Here is an 18545-nt window from a genome sequence, read left to right on the forward strand (position 1 = left end):
TATTTGGGTTCAACCATCTTTGCACCTCTTGCTTTTGTTTCGTATTTTCCTCCAAGAAAAATCTTATGTGTGTATGCCAAAGGGCTTATCCCTTTTAGGTTGGCAATGGTCCAGCCAATTGCCTCTTTATGGTCTTTTAGAACTAGTAACAAACTTTCCTCTTCAAACTTGGAAAGCTTATTTGAAACTATAATAGGTAAGGTCTTATTATTCTTTAAAAATGTGTACTTGAGACGCTTGGGAAGTGGTTTTAATTCTAAATCTAGTGTTTGCACAATAGAAGGTAGAAGTTTAATGTTCATAGGAGGTAACAATTTAGTAACAAATTCGCAAATAGGCATTGAATCGAAATTATCATCAAACAATGTTTCGAGTTCACTTTCATGAAGTGACTCAAAAGTTTCCTCTACTAAGGAGTCAATTATGTTGACACGGTTTACATTTAAAATTTCACTAGAGTGACTAATAGTGTCGTAAACATTAAACTTTATGATCTCTCCATCAAACTCCATCGTGAGGGTTCCACTATACATATCAATCTTAGTATTTGTGAAACTAAGGAAAGGTTGCCCCAACAAGATGTCTGAAGACCTGGGATCGTTATCCTTTTCCATTTTCACCACATAAAAGTTCATATGAAAGATAACTTCGTTGACTTTTACCAAACGTCTTCAAGGACTCCCTCTAGATACACAATAGACCTATCCACCAATTCAATGATAACACCTATTTTCTTAAAAAAAAAACCCAAGTTAAGTGATTGATGAATGGAAAAAGGCATTACATTTATGGAGGCCCCTAAATCACACATAGCTTTTTTAATTCCTAAGTGGCCTATTTTGCATGGTATTGCAAACTTACCCCTATCTTTACATTTTACTGGCATCCTCTGTTGCAATATCGCAGATACATATTCACCAACACTTAGTCTTTCATTCCTAGTCAATTTTCGCTTGTTAGTGCAAAGTTCCTTAAGGAACTTGGCATATCACAAAATTAGTTTTATGACATCTAAGAATGGTATGTTGATCTCAACATTTTTGAATGTTTTGAGGATCTTTTTTTTCCTTCTTACCTCTCCGATGTTGGTTCAATCACCCTGGAAACTGAGGTTGAATTTTGGGTAATAGAGGTTTTGTTCAGACCTATTCATCGTTCTCATGCTTTTCTTGGGCTAAATCTTGATCAAGATTCCTACTAGGATTTGGTTACGTTTTATCTTAGGTTAGTTCCATTTATGATGATAGCTTTCCCTGTGAGTTTATTTTCTCAATTAACGTTGTCAACTCTTTTATAGATGCTTCGATTTTCATTTGAAAATCAACAGTTTGCTATTGCATTTGTTGTTGGAAATCAAGCGCATTAGTTGCTAATTTATTTACCATGATCTGTAGAGAGGCACCTAAATCTTGTGCTTGTCGTGGAAACCGATTTTAGTATGGCTGGTTATATTGCAGGTTTACCCCATAACTCAAGTTAGGATGGTCTTTTCATCCTAGGTTATATGTATTAGCCTAAGGGTCATATCGCCTTTGGGGTAGTCTAGAAAAGTTCCCCACAACATCCAAATGAGCCATAGTATCGTCACACAAACTAGGGCATGCGTCAATTGTATGTTTGGGTACTATACAAATTCCGCATAATCAAGCTAGTCCAGCTTTTACTGCAAAAAGAGAGTTCACGATATTAGTAAGTCTGTCAACTTTATCTTCTAAAGTTGAATTACTTAGCTAGTGAACCCTTCTAGTGGGTTTAGGATTGGCTTAGAATTGTTGAGTGTTCGTAACCATCGTTAATATCAAGTCCCTTGCCTATTGGAGGGTTATGTTGACCAATGCCCTCTATTGGCGGCATCTACCATACTCATTTCTTTAGGCTTCAAGTCCTCATAGAAGTATTGGAGAAGAGACTCTTCTGTTATCCCATGAGTATTCGTAACCATTATCGATATCAACTCTCTTTCCTATTGGAGGGTCATGTTGACCAATGCCCTCTACTGGCAGCATCTAGCATACTCATTTTAATGGGTTTTAAGCCCTGATAAAAGTATTGGAGAAGAGACTCTTCTGTTATCCCATTTTATGGGTAACTTGCACACAACTTTTTAAATCACTCCTAATAGTCATAAAAAGACTCCACATATTTTGTATTATCCCAACAATCTTCTTCTTTAGCTTAGCTACGCATGATGCTGGGAAAAATCTATTGAGAAAAAAATGGGAAAGATCAGCCCAGGTTGTGATAGATCCAGGAGGTAGATAAAATAACCATTCCCTAGTAGAGTTTGCTAGGGAAAAAGGGAAAGCACGTAATTTGATTTGATCCTCAGTTACACCATGAGGTTTTATACTAAGACAAACCATATGAAACTATTTCAGATGTTTGTGTGGATTTTCATTTTGCAATCCAGGAAAAGTCAGCAGCAATTGGATTAATCCTAACTTATCTTCAAAATTCATATCTATAGTAGGATAGCAATGCATAATGGTTGTTGATCTGCAGGAGCTTCGGCCATTTACTAAATTACTTGAGCCATAGGTTGTTATGTCAGATTAGTGTTTACGTTAACCCTAGCGTTAGACACTTCTTCTGATAGATCAACTCTTATTCTTTCATTCTCCAGTGTTTGAGTAGGGTTTCCGTTAACCCTAGACATAACTTTACCGCTTGCTTCTATTTTCGGTGATGGATTACTCTTAGTTCCTACCACCTCTAACTACCTTTTTTGTTGCTTCATTTCTTTGAGATTAGCGCTCGCAATCTTTTCTATTTTTGAATCAAACGCAAGAATTCCTAGAGCAAATCTAGTCATAAAAAAATCATAAGATTTGTACATTGCTAGTCCCTAGCAATGGCACCAAAATTTGGTGTGTCGTTGAAAGCACAAAATATATCCCATCCCTAAATAACGAAAAAATAGTATAAGGGAAGTAGGGTCAAATTCTCAAAGACTGGATCGCTATAGGTTCTTATTCCTTGAAATCCTGGGAGCAGTCGTGCCCAAGAAAAACTTCTGGCATGGGAAAAAACAGAATTAAGAAAATGGATGAGTTGAAATTAAATAGATCAAAATTGCAATTGTGAAAAGAAGCAGAGTTGAGAAAATAGGTCTTTTCTATTTGAGGGATTCTAGCCTCCGGTTATCTCGATCCTCCTTTAGCTCTATCATAGACTTTTAGGTGATCCTTCTCATGAATGAATAAACTAGTTATAGTGGAAGAGGACGCCTACGACCACCAGCTCCACTTAGGTTATAGCTTTCCGATCTAGAGGAACCTAACTCTAGCAACCCGTCACTCCCGTGGGACCGTCTTACACTAGATCATCATTTCTCAATGGTGAATGCCATGCCATTTCGTCTCTTGGGCTTGACAACCTCTGATGAAGTAAGCTAGCGAACCGGCTGTGCAACTTTCCCAAAACATACAAAGCAACCACCTTTGCATAAGATGAAAATATTATTTTTGAAAGGACATGGATGGAAGCGTCAGTCCTGTAATGAAGAGAAATGATAAATACAAGTTTAATGAAACAAAAAGGCTAAAAGCCTTAGGGCGAAAGAATATTTTACATAAGCGATGAGTGAGTATTCATGCCACTCCATCCCCTATTTATAGTGCATGAAAAACCCTAGTTGGTTCCTATTTCAACTCTAGATGATAATGTTTAAAAGATATAATTTGAAATTAAATCTAAACAATATAATAATCCTAGAAATAAAATTCAAATTTAAACAAAGTTTTATGTCCATAAATCTCTTCTTTGAAATTTTCCCCAAGTCTTCCACACTTTGTATTTTTGGCACCACTTCTTCCCTATTTCGCATGTTGACATGTTTTGTCTTTAAATTCATGTTTTTTTGACCCAAATTTCTTTTTGCCTTCAATTTAGTCCATACAAGATAAAAAACCATAAACATCCCAAATTAGTAGGATCCTACTCAAACTATATATGTAATTAACACATAAAAGTATGCCATTTTAGAGTATTATAATAGATATCTATTAAATGATTATGCTTATTGCTAAAGATATGACTATCCATTTCAGTAGTTATGTCTCTATAAAGAGACCTCTTACAAATAGGAGTAAATTTTCATTTGTATAACACACCAGAAAAACACATCAAAAATTTCTTTCTATTCTCCCATCATCTTTTATATTCCTAGATTGTTTTATAAAGAATTACTGTAGAAATTATTTATAGAAATTGATATCTTTGCTATGCTCCCCTCAGTGCCTAGTGGATTGCTTACGTTAGTGCAAAACATAGAAAGTCATTGGGCTTCATTGTATTCTCGAGGTTCATTTGCAATAACTTTTTTACACACCATAATATAGGTAGGGAGGAATAAAACCTTAAAGAAAGTAGCATTGATACACACCTTGAAGCTTTCGTTAATTTATCATAAATTAATTTTTATACCTACACACCATGATCTAGTTCCATTTAAAAAAAAACATATTATAGTGTATATTTATATTTCTATCAGTCAAATTTAATTTTTTTTAAATATCTATATAAAATAAGAGCGATTAACTTACATTACAAAAAAAATTTACTTAATTTTACACTATTTTATAACCATTATATCAAGTGCATCATATTAAATTAAAAACCTTTTTTATTTTAGGTTACAACATTTCATTTTGACTTCTCCATTTAGTTTCCAATGTAAAGTGTTTATTTTACCGTAACTTTTTGTGCTATCAATCTTTTACTTTCCCAATTTTGCTTAAAAAAGAACTCATGAAATATAAGTTAGATATTGTAGTTGGCACTTATTATATACCATGAATAGAGGCGTAGTTAGGGGGCTGGCATGGGCCTCGACTCTCTTAAAATAAAAAAAAATTATTATTTAAGTTCTTTAAAAAATTTTAAAATTTTAAATTAGTAAAAATAAAATTAAATTTTGACCCTCCTTAAAATGATAAAAGTTCGATTTAATCCTTTAAAAATTATAAAAATATAGACTATAAAAAATAATATTTCATTCGGTCCCCTTTACAAAATTGTTCTGACTTCGCCTCTGACCATAAAATAAAGATAAAGATTAGAGATTGTAGTTGGCAAAAAGACTTGCTTGTCAAGATTATACTTTTTTCTCCAATTGGATTTAAATTGTAGGGAAAGAAAACTTTAATGAAAGGTATTGAAAAAAAGATCTTCATAAAAAATATATTTAGATTACAGTTATTTCTTAAAAATTAGGAAAGTAAAAAAATGAAAGATACCAATGAAAGAACAAAAAGAAAAGATGAGAAGTAAGGTTTACCTCTTTGATTGATCAAAGAGAAAGATAGCATAAAAAAATTAATTTATGATGGAGTAAACAAGGAAGCCAAAAGGGGAAAGGTTTCATAAAATGTTTTAAATTTAATCTAAACCATTTATATAATTTGATTTAAAATTTATAAAATCCTTCCTATAAGAAATTACAATATTTAATTAAAATATAAATTGTCAAGTAATATTATTCGAAAATGAATATTAAGTGATAATATTCTAAAATGCATGCATCTTTTTCTTTTTCTTTTCAAAATCAAAAGGCAAGCAATGGCTAAGGGATTTGTACTTGAACAAGGTAGAGAGACTCTTCCTGCGTTGAAACAACCACCAATTTCACACATTACTAATACATCAAATGCAAACCCTTAATAAATATGACAGACTAAAACATGAAACTAGTTCAACTAACCTAATTTACTAATTTGCAAAAAGATACGAAATTAAGAGATATAGCCTTCTGGCTGCATGAAGTCTCCAAATTTGATTTTCTAATTTCCTATGCTTTTTGTGTTGTTGCTGGTGCTGGAGAAGGTGTTCATTGATGTGCTTGAATCAATAGTAGGATAAGTCAGTCCAGTAGTATCTGAATCTAATAACCCTACTCCTCTGCATACATTCGAATCCAACTCCGAATCCACCACTGATTCATCGTCGAAGTCCATGTCCCGAGCAACTGGGAACACTATATCCGGGTAGCTACACTCACTTGCCGGGTCCATCTTCGACATCTCGGCATCAGCAGCCTTTTGCAACTCTATAGCAAACCCCAACCTTTCCATCACATCAGTCATTGATGGCCTATCGGTTCCAACATCTGCTATGCAACTTTCTGCAATTTCGACATACACCTTAAAACACTCTGGAGCTATCTTTCCAATCAAATATGGATCAATAACCTTGTACAGTGTCCCATCTGCAATGCATTGTTTGGCCCAATGTGCCAGGCTCATTTGAGCTTGGGGCAATTTCGTATTCACAGCTTTTCTTGCACATAACACTTCAAATAACACAACACCAAATGCATATACATCTGATTTTTCGGTTAATTTATGACCCCGAGCATACTCCGGGTCCATGTAGCCGCGGGTGCCCTTTATCCCGGTTATGAGCATCTCGTCTTTGGGGTCTTCTTTCGACAACCCAAAATCCGAAACCTTGGCAGTAAACTTATCATCTAGGAGAATGTTGCTTGTCTTCACATCACGGTGGATAACAGTATGCCTCACTTCTGTATGAAGATAGTTCAATCCAGTTGCAGCTCCCTTGCAAATCTCAAGCCTTTGCATCCATGTGAGAGGATCATAGGCAAAGCTAGTACCGTAAAGATGATCCGAGAGAGTCCCATTACTCATAAAATCATACACCAGAGTCATCTCTCGTTTCTCATTGCAGTATCCGATTAAGGACACCAAATGAACATGACGGAGCTGAGACAACATCTCAATCTCTGTTAAGAACTCTCGAATACCTTGACTGGATTCTGGATTCAGGCGCTTGATTGCAACTATCTTTTCACCTTCATCCATGAAACCTTTGTATACTTTCCCAAACCCACCTTTCCCAACAACTAAATCATCATGGAAATTGTTGGTAGCAGCTTTGATCTCATCCAGTGAAAAATAGCGGCATAGTTCATCTGGTAACAGTGAGGTCCTTGTGGATTTCCCTCCGTTTTGATTTATCCACCAGCAAAGCAAACTTGTTCCCTTTCTTTGCAGCCGAACAGCCATGCAAACCAGTAAAGAAATTATGGCAATCAAACCAGCCGCGCATCCGACACCAGCAATTAGCAAGCTTCTCTTCTTGGATTTTGCGCCTGCAGAATTTGACGAAACCGAAGGTGGTGGTGGAGCCACCCTTAGTTCTGGGTTTGGTTCGCCCAAATTCCCATCAGAGTTGCTTAATTTGAACACTTCAATCCCATTTAAGATAACATCATAGTACTTTGCACGAATAGGATGCAAATCTATGGTGATGTACTCCTTTGATACTAACGCGACATAATCCTTAAATATCGGAACCCTGCCTTGCACAGTCCACATAATCACATCAGCGTTTTGTTCAGCCGTCTGACTGTTTATAAAGACCTTAAACGTCCGGTCTCCCGGAGAGTTTACCGGATCTTGTGGTTCACAAAAATGAAGCCTCACCATATACCTGAATCCCGAACCCACGGGCAATCTCCATGATAAGTTATGCTTCTCGTTGTACGCAATACTAGGCCCCATTGTCCGTGCAGTCCGATAAACCATCTCCGGTGCCGTATATCTCGGAATCATTGTGTAGTTGATTGGCACGGAGGTGTTGACAGTGACATAGGTATTTTTTGTCATGTAATCAAAGTCATCGGACCAAAGCCTGAAAAGGCCAGTATCATTGTTGGGCGAAATGGATTGGCCCCCAACATTCAATCGATACGCCATCTCAAGTGCGGTGTCATTCTCAACGAGGAATGGATAATTCTGACCAACGAAAGGAACATACGTTGAGTCAGGCCGTGTGTAGTAAAGATTGGTAGGCATGGACACGATCTCGATTCCATTGATGAAAGCGTAAGTATCGTTTGAAGCACTACGAGATGGAGTGAAAACAAGGTCCAACACCTCATTATCTTCCACGTTCAAACAGAATTCTCTGAAAAACCATTTTCTCCCCTTTGAATCTGCAACAAGGGAAGCACTGAAATTTTTTAGCAAAGTGAAAGAACCAGTTTTGACAGAGAAAAAGGCCTTGGATCTGTCGTTTTCTTCATAGGACGCCGGATGGAAGTAGAGACGAACGAATTTCTGGCCTGAAGTAACAGGGAAAGTGTACTTGAATTCGGAACGGGAAACTCGGGCCGTCATATAAGGCACGGTTTCGGAACCGTCTTGAGTATCAGCTTCGTAGGCTTGCGATTTGTTGTGGGATGATTCGAAAGGTCCAAATTTTGAGTTGTTGTCTGCTGCCCAAGATCTGCCATCATTAGCTAATAAGTCGGTTGTAGCTCCACAATTCAGGGTGATATCATCTGTTGGAACGTATGCAGGCTGCTCTGATGCAACAAAAATGGCTGACTGAAGGATGGTTATGAGAAATATTACCGAGTACTTCTCCATGGAAACAAGTGAAAACTGACTATGTGTATATTTGTCTATGTAAATATATGTTGAGGGAATGGGAACATGTTTAATCGGTATATTTGCAAATTCATACAGCTTTTTCTTTACAGGTTACGAGTCTTTTTGTTTTTTCTTTTCCTTTTTTTTTAATTTTTATATATGGCTTCAAATTAAAGCTAGATGATTGGAAAGTTATATAGAAAAGGTAGTCGCGAAACATGCTTGAGTTAAAGATATTTTCACAAATAATAATGACCGAAGGTCAACCACATAAACTAATTGATTTAAAATGAGAAAATACCATAAAATATCTAATATGGTACATAAACTATTAATATGTGTTATTATGATACCTGGAATTAATAACCTTAGTCAATTGTTAAATCAATCAATAGAAATTTGATGTGTAGAAAATTTTTCAAATCATTAAATCCACATAAATAATATAATGTTATGTACAAAAAATTAAATAAAACAAAAAAATTAAATGAAATTACAAAAAACAAATAGGTAAACATATGCTTAATAAAAAAAGAAGTTAATACTAAATTTACATGAAAGTACTTGTACTCTTTATGTATAATAAAAATATTATATAAACATAAATTAAAAATACTATTTCAAATGAAAAATTCTTCGAAGAAATGAAAGATGAAGTTTTAGCTTATGCAAGTTTAGTTATTTGTTTTTTAAATTTAATTTATTATTATTTTTAATTATTTTCATAATGTTATATTATCCATGTAGACTTAATGTTTTAAAGGAAAAATTCTACGTATTGAATTTTGTGGATGGTTTAGCAATTCACTAACCATGTTAACACCAAGTACCATAATAAAATACATATGGATAGTTAGGTACCATATTAGACATTCTATAAAAGTACATGCATCATCATAAAATACATATTAATAGTTCAAATACCACATCAAACATTTTCAAAGTACAACTACAACATTGAACATTTATGAAAGTACATTTACTAAATGTGACATTATCTCGATTAAAATTAACTGTATGGTTCAAAAGTTAAATTCAATTTGAAATTTAAAAAATTATCTAAACCTTTTAAAAATTTTATCTAAATTGTAATGAGGCCTTGGTGTGGTTGGTCAAGGTGGAGGTTTTTGTAATTTGAGAAACCAAATCCAAGTCTTATTATGTGTAATTACGATGGGTGGATATTTAGTAACATTATATATACATATCATTAGAATTAAGGTATAGTTAACTTTGACATTAGGGACTTAACTAAATAAATTGAAAGTTGTCAAGGCACTATTCTATAGATTAGAAGTATAAGGTTCCTAATGAAAGAATATGAAATTAGATTATGATTCTACATTAAATACCAAAAAAATTAAACATTTCGGATATAAGGGCTAAAATGAATAAAATGCAAAATATGTTTGATTATATGTTGTTGTGTGTTTGGATGGAAACTAATGTCATTTTTATTATTGAATTGTCGAATGTAGCTAAAGGCAAAATCTGGTCATCTCGAGGTAAAGGAAAGATGAAAGTTGTAGACGAGTAACTAATACAGTTTGTACTTTCATGATTTGCATTCAGTATATATATATATATACCTTGTTACAGACTAGCTTGTTTGAGGTAAGAATCATTATTGTCTCATGATTTGGTTTGTATATGATGATATGAAATATTATGAATTAAATTGATATCAGCATGGTATAAATGAGTATTATATGAAACTATGATTTGTGATAATGTAAATATATGTTTTTAAACAATCTTTACCCTATTAATTGTCTAGTGTCATGGATCGTGTATCAAAGTGATCTGCCATAATTCAGTGTACCAAATTAAACTAGTTCTCACACTTAATGAGCTTGAATACAAGCATTTTCATTACATTAAAGTTAAGTTTCATTTGTTTTATTTTTATTCAATAAGATGTGCAAATTAAGTCTTTTATTGACCTTAAGGGTCGAATGAGACCTAAAGGAGAGCTAATGTACTCTTTAAGTGTGCAGGAGACCATTAGAAGGCATTTTTGGCAAGTACTGGATGCTATGTCGTAACACAGGAGGTCCGATGTTGTATCATAGAGACCAGAATAGGGAAAGTACGAAACTGCCTTCAATGTCGAGACATTGACTAGGTGTCATGACATACCCCTGAAGATATCCCAAAGAGGAGCATACTGACTCATCTACTTCATTGTAAAAACTATATTACAACTTGACCCGTATACTTGCGGATACCGTCTTGTAATTCTATATTATTGCAGCATTCACACTCCGGACATTAGTACATCTGAAGGCGTTCAAGTTGTTGGCACCATTGTCGGGGAGGCAACGTCACGAGATTGATTTTAATTTTTTCATTTTACAAGAATAATTTGGAAATTTTTAGGTTATAGTTATGAATTTCAATTTGTTTTGTTACTTAAAACTTCTAACATTTGTTTGGTTTTTTAAGGAAACCTAGCCACCATCAAACAAATAATCATTCAGCACAAGCTATTGATAACCTTGACTAAATGTGGTATAATGAAGACTTCGATTATGACAAAGATATTTACGAGGAAAGAGTCTATAAGGATTGAGAGATACAAGAAAACCAACGGTTATGGATGCTTGAATTAAGTTAACTTTGAAGAGAACCTCCTATCCCTTCCCTAGATAATAATGACCACAATCGTATTACTACATTCTCAGAAAGGTGCCAAGGGGTGCTAAGTCCGGAGTTGGGCAAATAGGAGAATGTTGCTATAGATGTTTGTGAAGAAGGAGAATGCCCAAATTATTACCCATTTCAGCAGACAGAAGAATATTCAGACAAGTTAAATGCAACTGTAAAAGGGGAAGATATAAAGCTAGTGGGGGAATTGGCCAGTAAACTGAAGGATCAGATAGCACGAAACTCATATAAGAGTAATATAATGCAGACCAGTCAATGGTAATTATGGCCAATCTAGTGAGAGAGTGACTGCCAATTCAGGAATCTCTAGAGCAAAATACAAAGATATCAATAGACCTAGCTGATGAATCTGAATCTACTACCCTTTGCATAACTTTAGTCATAAACTAAGCACCTTAGAGATTTGATGGCATAGAAATTTTCTAAATGCTGAACAGGATTGGAAAAATATATATAGACAGAATCTATGGTCATATAGCAAGACTCGGTCAAGGTGGACAATAATAAGTATAAATCTTGATATGCAAGCATCGCGAAACATGTTGACATTACAAGAGCCATGTAAGAAAGCCAATTGTGAACAAATAGAGGAATATAAGAAACCAAAAATGGACAAAGTTAAAAATTTATAAAGCTAGAATTTAGGAGATTTAGTACAAAATCCTTTTTGAATCATTTGGCAAAAGCCAAGCCAACCACTGCTTCTAGCACACATGAAAAACTATTCTGGAACGATAAGATGAGCAGAGACATAAAAGCGGCAAGTTTGAACAATATCGTTCAATATTCTCATGAAACAAGAACGCTAAGTACAGGCTAAAGTGGTTTGTGTAATTACGTGACTTTGCAAATCATTAATAGTTATGACCTGCGGAAAGAGTTGTCGGTCGTTAGAACAGGCCGAAAAGGTTAATTTAGAGAAAGAGACAACTGCAAATGAATAGAATGGTATCAAATAGAAGCAAATTACAGGGAGCCCAATGGTGCATATTGACTGAGTTAGTAAATGAGTGTAGTAGCAAGACCTAACATTTTCCTATAATGTGATTATTACTAACTGTACTAATGGTATATTCCGCTAACATAGTTGTTACTGTAGGTTAAAGATAGGTTTAACAAATGCTTGAAGCACTTTAAAAATTAGAAATTTGGGGCAATAGGGTAAATGTTACGACACAAGTACTTCGTTTTGCGACACCATGTTCAATAGCAAAGAGTTGCAAAAATCACATCAAAGTCGCGATATCACTAGCCTACATCACGACATAGCGGACAATATCTGAGATTTTTGAAATTTTAGGGTGTGTCGTAACATCAAACCCCGATGTTACGACATAAGTAGACTGCTAGGGATGTCGCAACACAGAGCCCCTTTGTCACGACATCGCCTATAAATTTTTGTAGGGTCAACCCGTCCTAGTTGTGAAACACGGTGGAACAACCCTTAATATACTCGATTTTTAATCCTAAAAATACTTTTTAAACATAAAAACACCCCATTAATATAATTTAGCCCTATTCTAACACTCAACCTTTCTAAAACCCCTTCAAAACCTCTCAACTCTAAAGCTCATTCTCTACCCACAACCCCAAAGCTCTAAATCCTTCATCCTCAATTCAAGAAGCTACATTTGAAGGAGTTCTCATCAAGTGAAAATAAGTTTAAAAGTTAAGGTTTAAGTATTCTCAAAACTTTTTCTACTGTTTTATTGATTACTGTTCATATTCTTAGAAACATTTTTTATAATATGCCTCCCAGAAAGAACAAGAGAACTCATGTTCCGAAAACCCCACATGTTTTTGACCCCGTAGAATTTCATAATGCCAATATGGAAAAATATTTTCTCAAATCATAATGAAGACCACTAATCCAAGAACGAAGGTTCAAACCTTCAATGATCCATTACAAAGAAATCTGGACTTTGGTCTGTTATCATTAATGGGAGCAGTTTTGCGTTACTCCCATGAATAATGCAAACATACCCGTGGTTTAAGAATTTTATGTGTCCCTTAAGGACCAAATGATTAAGCGGGGCATTAATGCAGTAATAACTGATGTTGAAGTACGAGGGGAAGATGTCCCAATCTCCCCTAATGATATATGTGAATTTTATAACATCCCATTTTATGAGAAAGATTTTATTAATAATACAAATTTAGAAAAATTTCAAAACATAGACATGGAAGATGTTATAAAATTTTTAACACAAGGAAAGGGTAGTGGGAACTATAGGTTAGACACTAAGCTTCCCACGAATTTTAATTAAGCTATTATGTTTCCTGTTGCTAAAATGTGCATGCAATTGATTGGCATTAGAATTGCACCCGCATTTAATGTTTCTAATGTTAATGTATTTTGAGAAATTTCGTTATATGGTATTTTACAGCGTAAACATGTCTTAAATTAATTAAAAATGACTAAATTGTAAAAGATGTAAAATTTGATCACTACTTGATTTGTGTGATTAAATGGTTAATTGAATAAAGGAAAAGGGACTTAAATGGTAATTAGACCATTCAAGTAGTTATTGGAAAATTATGGGTATGGATTTGGTGTTTTATTTAATTATTAACCAAGGTTAAAATGGTAATTTGGAATATTAAAATAAAATAAAATAAAATAAAATAAAAAAGGCTAAATTTTTATCATCTTTTTGTTTTCATCTTCAACAACCAGAATTTTCATGGAAAACCTTAAGTTAGGTTCAACCATGGTGCTTTTCTCATGCATGGTAAGCAATTCTTGCCCGTTTTCAATAATTTTTATGTTTTTGATATCGTTGCAACTAGGTCCAGCTAACTCGTACCTTCGATTTTGAAACTGTTAAAGATTTTGAATGCTGCCATTGATTAACCTTGTGATTTTAGATGTTAAATGATGAATTTGAGATATTAGTTGTTATTTAAAAGTATATTATTAAGTGAATTCTGATAAATTTATCGATTAGGAACTAAATTATTAAAATAGTAAAAATTTAAGGATTTAATGTGAAATTATTACATGAATAGGATTTTTTGGATACCATGAGTATTTTAATAGGCTCAATTTTGGGTAAAAATGGTTAATTTGCATGTTTTGGGCTAAGGCACTAAATTGAATAAAAGTAAAACTTTAGGGGCAATTTTGTAAAAATGTCAAAATGACTAAATTGCATAAAATACATTATTTTACTGTCAAAATTAATATATTGAATGAAATTATTAATTTAGATAAATACCTGGTGGAAAATCGATGAGATGGAAAATTACCAAAATGCCCATATAGTTTGACATTTCTGCAATTTAGCCAGGTAAGTTCGTACAATTTAGAATTTAATATCAATTTGAATTATTGAGTAGATTATCATTGAACAACTTATATATTTATTTTTAATTGTGGATATTGAATAATAAATTGAGATATATTATTGCTTTTGATACTCGATTTGGATTGAATGTGGGATTAGAGTACATTCATACTTTGGTGTATTACGAGGGTTTGGAGTGGAGATGGTATTGGAGGGAGATATCAATATATTACCCAAGTAAATCGAGGTTCAGCATTTATTGTGAACCCTCATGTTATACTTTCTGTTTAGCATGATTCGGGTGGATCAGCTCTTTTGAGCTTCTTTTCAGCTCTTATGAGCTTCTGTTGGCGTGTTTGGGTGGACCAGCTCTTATTAGCTTTTGTTAATGATGTACTATTATCCGTAAGTCGTTCTTCGAATAGAAAATCTCGGTAAGTTAATTTGTTTAATGAATTTGAAATATTTGTTCTTTTTTGAATATTGATCTAAACATAAATAAATTCATTCGTTGAGATTGTGGTTAATGCTTCGGTTCATGCTAAGCTTATGGTTACATTATGTCATGTTTAATATTAATGATATACATTGAAATGATAAGTGGTCAAATGGAAATATGTTTATGTTCATGAAAAGGTGGTAAGATTCAAAGGGGTATTTTCTTATAAAATGATTTATCATGTGATTGACCCCAAATGAGTTATATGCATAAAACACTAACATGTGTATTGATGATGGTGATCAGGCTTATGTCAAGCTTGAGATTATGGTTGATGTTTATGATCATGTTTGTTATTATACAAATGAAACGGGTAAGGAAAGAGAATGAAATGGTAAGTACGTAAATGAGATGTATTATAATGTTATAAAAAGTTTAATGTGATAAATGATGTAATTATATGTGAGCAAATTGCTTATGCTATGTATGAATCTACCTATGTCATGAATAAATACACTGAATTGGGAATTAATAATTTTTTTTAGACTTATGATAAGCGTTAGGGACAAAATTGAAAGTAAGTAAATAGAAAGATATATAATCTTACAAAAAGGTTGGTGATTATATATTATGTCTCATGAAATCCTATCATGTTATGAATGGTCAGTAAATATGCGACATTAATGAACTTATTCATTTGTGAGTTGATAACTATGGTTTGATAAATCCTGAAACATTGGTATAGGTTTATATTTAACCTATAACTTTCATTATTGAAATGGAATTTTTATGCTTAAAGTTTATACGAGCTTACTAAGCATTCATTGCTTACGTTGTTATTTTCCTTTACTTTACAGATTATTAGAAGCTCAATCGGGTTAGAAGCTAGTCGGAGATCCATCACACTATCCATCGGCTATATCGGTAGATTTTGATGAGTTTGAGTCATTGTTATACATGGCATTATAACCACGACCAAAGCATCAAAATCTACCGATAAAATTGATGGATAGTGTGATGGATCTCTAACTAGCTTCCAACCCAATTGAGCTTCTAAGAACCTGAAGTAAGATAAAGATAACCATATAAGCAATGGATGCTTCATAAGCTCGTAAAAACCATAAGCATAATATTAATATTTATCAAACCTTAATCATCAACTCACAAATGAGTAAGTTCATTAATGTCACATATATAATGACGATTCATAACATGATAAGATTTCATGAGACATAATATATAATCATTAACCATTTTATAAGATTATATATCTTTCTATTTACTTACTTTCTAATCCGTCCCCAATGCTTATCATAAGCCTAAACAACATTATTAATCCCCAACTCGGTGTATTTATCCATGACTTAGGTAGATTCATCTATAATTTAAGCAGTTTGCTCACATATAAGTACGCCATTTATCATATTAAACCTTTTATAACATCATAATACATCCCAATTACGTACTCATAGTTTCATTCTCTTTTCTTACCCATTTCATATGCATAGCACAAGCACAAGCATAATCATAACATCAATCATTTCCACAAGCTTGGCATAAGCTTAAGCACATCAACAATACATGTTAGTTCATTTAAACATGATTCATATGAATTTGACATGGATAACCATTATACTTGAGCATGATTCAATTGGATTTATCATCCATCTCAACATAACATATTTTACATGTAACTCACCATTTCAAAGTCTCTCATACATATCATGGATAACCATTATACTTGAGCATGATTCAATTGGATTTATCATCTATCTCAACATAACATATTTTACGTGTAACTCACCATTTCAAAGTCTCTCATACATACATATCTTGGTTCATATAGAATATTTACCATATCCTTGTAAATTCATACCCATTGAACCGAATAGAATACCGTTGGATATGCGAGATAGCTCACACGAAGTGTGCTAAACATATAACTGTATTTTGTCCTTTCCTTTACATATATGCTCACACGAGCTGTCAATTGGAACGTAGCTACACGGTGCTGCTCTACAAGTTATTGAGTATCTGCAAAAAATGCTGAAACTCAGCCACCGGTAGGACATTCAATACCAGCACCCAAAACATGTACAAATTACATGTCATTTACATCCTAGGAATTCCTAAGGTTCAAATGGGGCTTGATAATCGTCGTACGTCGTTGGATTTACATCGTTTCATAACATGAAAAATTGCATAATAACATATATATATTGATTCATCTTCAAAAAAATCATACATTAAACATTCAATTTAATCAACCATTAGATGATAATCATTCATACGAACTTACCAGGCTAAATTGCAGAAATGTTAAAGTACAGAAGCATTTTGGTAATTTTTCATTCTCCTCAATTTTCCACTCAACCTTGATCTAAATTAATAATTTCATTGAATTTATTAATTTAGATAGTAAAAAAATTATTTTATTCAATTTAGTCATTTTGACATTTTTACAAAATTACCCCTAACATTTTACTTTTATTTAATTTAGTGTCTAAGCCTAAAACATGCAATTTAACCTTTTTTTTTCTTAGCAAAATGTTTATGGCATCAAATACAGCCCACCTTTGTAATTCTTTCACAATAGTTCCTTGTATTTTTACTATTTTAACAATTTAGTCCTTAATAAATAAATTCATCAAAATTACTTAACAAAATATTTTTAAATATTAACCAACACTTCAAATTCATCATTTAACATCTAAAATCATATAGATTCATTAATTGCAACATTCAATATCTTTAACAGTTTCAAAATCGAAAGTACAGGCTAGCTGGACCTAGTTGTAACGATCTCAAAAACATAAAAATTATTAGAAACTGGGCTAAAACAGACTTACATGCATCTTCAAAGAGAAAGTTGAAGCTTCAAACCTTCCATGGAGTTTTTCTTCTTTCAATTTTGGTAAAGAAGACATGAAAAATGATGATAATAACTTTTATTTTTATTTTATTTAATTTAATTATAAAATTACTATTTTAACCATATTAAAAATCATCCAAATTTCATGGTTTTAGTTGCCTAAAATCGTCCACTAAATTCTTAAATGGTTTAATTTCCATTTAAGTCCCTTTTCCTTTAATCCATAAGTCATTTATTCAGTCAAATCAAATAGTGTCAAATTTTACATCTTTTATGATTTAGTCCTTTTTAATTAATTAACTGTCGAAACATTGAAACTTCTTAACGAAACTTTAATATCACCTTAATGACACTCCATAAATATTTATAAAAATATTTACGGCTCAGTTTATGTAAATGAGGTCCCGATACCTCATTTTCTAAAACCACTTGACCTTATGGTCTTACCACTTGAACTTAATTAATCATTCATATCACATAAATTACCATAACAAAACCTTTTTAAAATAATAATATTTATGAACTTACTCGTTGAATTTGTGATCCCAAAACCACTATTTTTGACACCATTAAAAAATGGGTTGTTACAATTAGCTCAATTCATATATTAAGCATAAAGTCATTACCAATGCCATAAGCTTAGTATAAGCCTATACAACATCATCAAACTCACAAGTTAGTATACTTGTCCATTATGCAAATGAATTCAACCATAAGATAATTAGAATTCCATATATATACACATCATTTAACTTATTAACCTTTTCATAGGATCATGATTCATTCCATTTGCATACTTACCATTTCATTTCCTTTTCTTACCCATTTAATCATCTAGAATTCCATCGGATACTTGGGAATACTCACACACATAGTGTGCCTTTCCA

At 33.0% G+C, this 18545-nt stretch overlaps 1 protein-coding gene across 1 annotated transcript; it reads right to left on the reverse strand.

Moving 5' to 3' along the window:
- Positions 1 to 5454: 5454 nt before the first annotated feature.
- Positions 5455 to 8537, reverse strand: LOC107955215 (receptor-like protein kinase FERONIA). The gene has a single exon (XM_016890945.2). It carries the CDS (start codon positions 8388 to 8390, stop codon positions 5781 to 5783), a length of 2610 nt encoding a protein of 869 aa, XP_016746434.1. The 5' UTR covers positions 8391 to 8537; the 3' UTR covers positions 5455 to 5780.
- Between the last annotated feature and the right edge of the window lie 10008 nt (positions 8538 to 18545).

The sequence above is a fragment of the Gossypium hirsutum genome, chromosome D07 (assembly GCF_007990345.1).
Source record: "Gossypium hirsutum isolate 1008001.06 chromosome D07, Gossypium_hirsutum_v2.1, whole genome shotgun sequence".
NCBI lineage: Eukaryota > Viridiplantae > Streptophyta > Magnoliopsida > Malvales > Malvaceae > Gossypium > Gossypium hirsutum.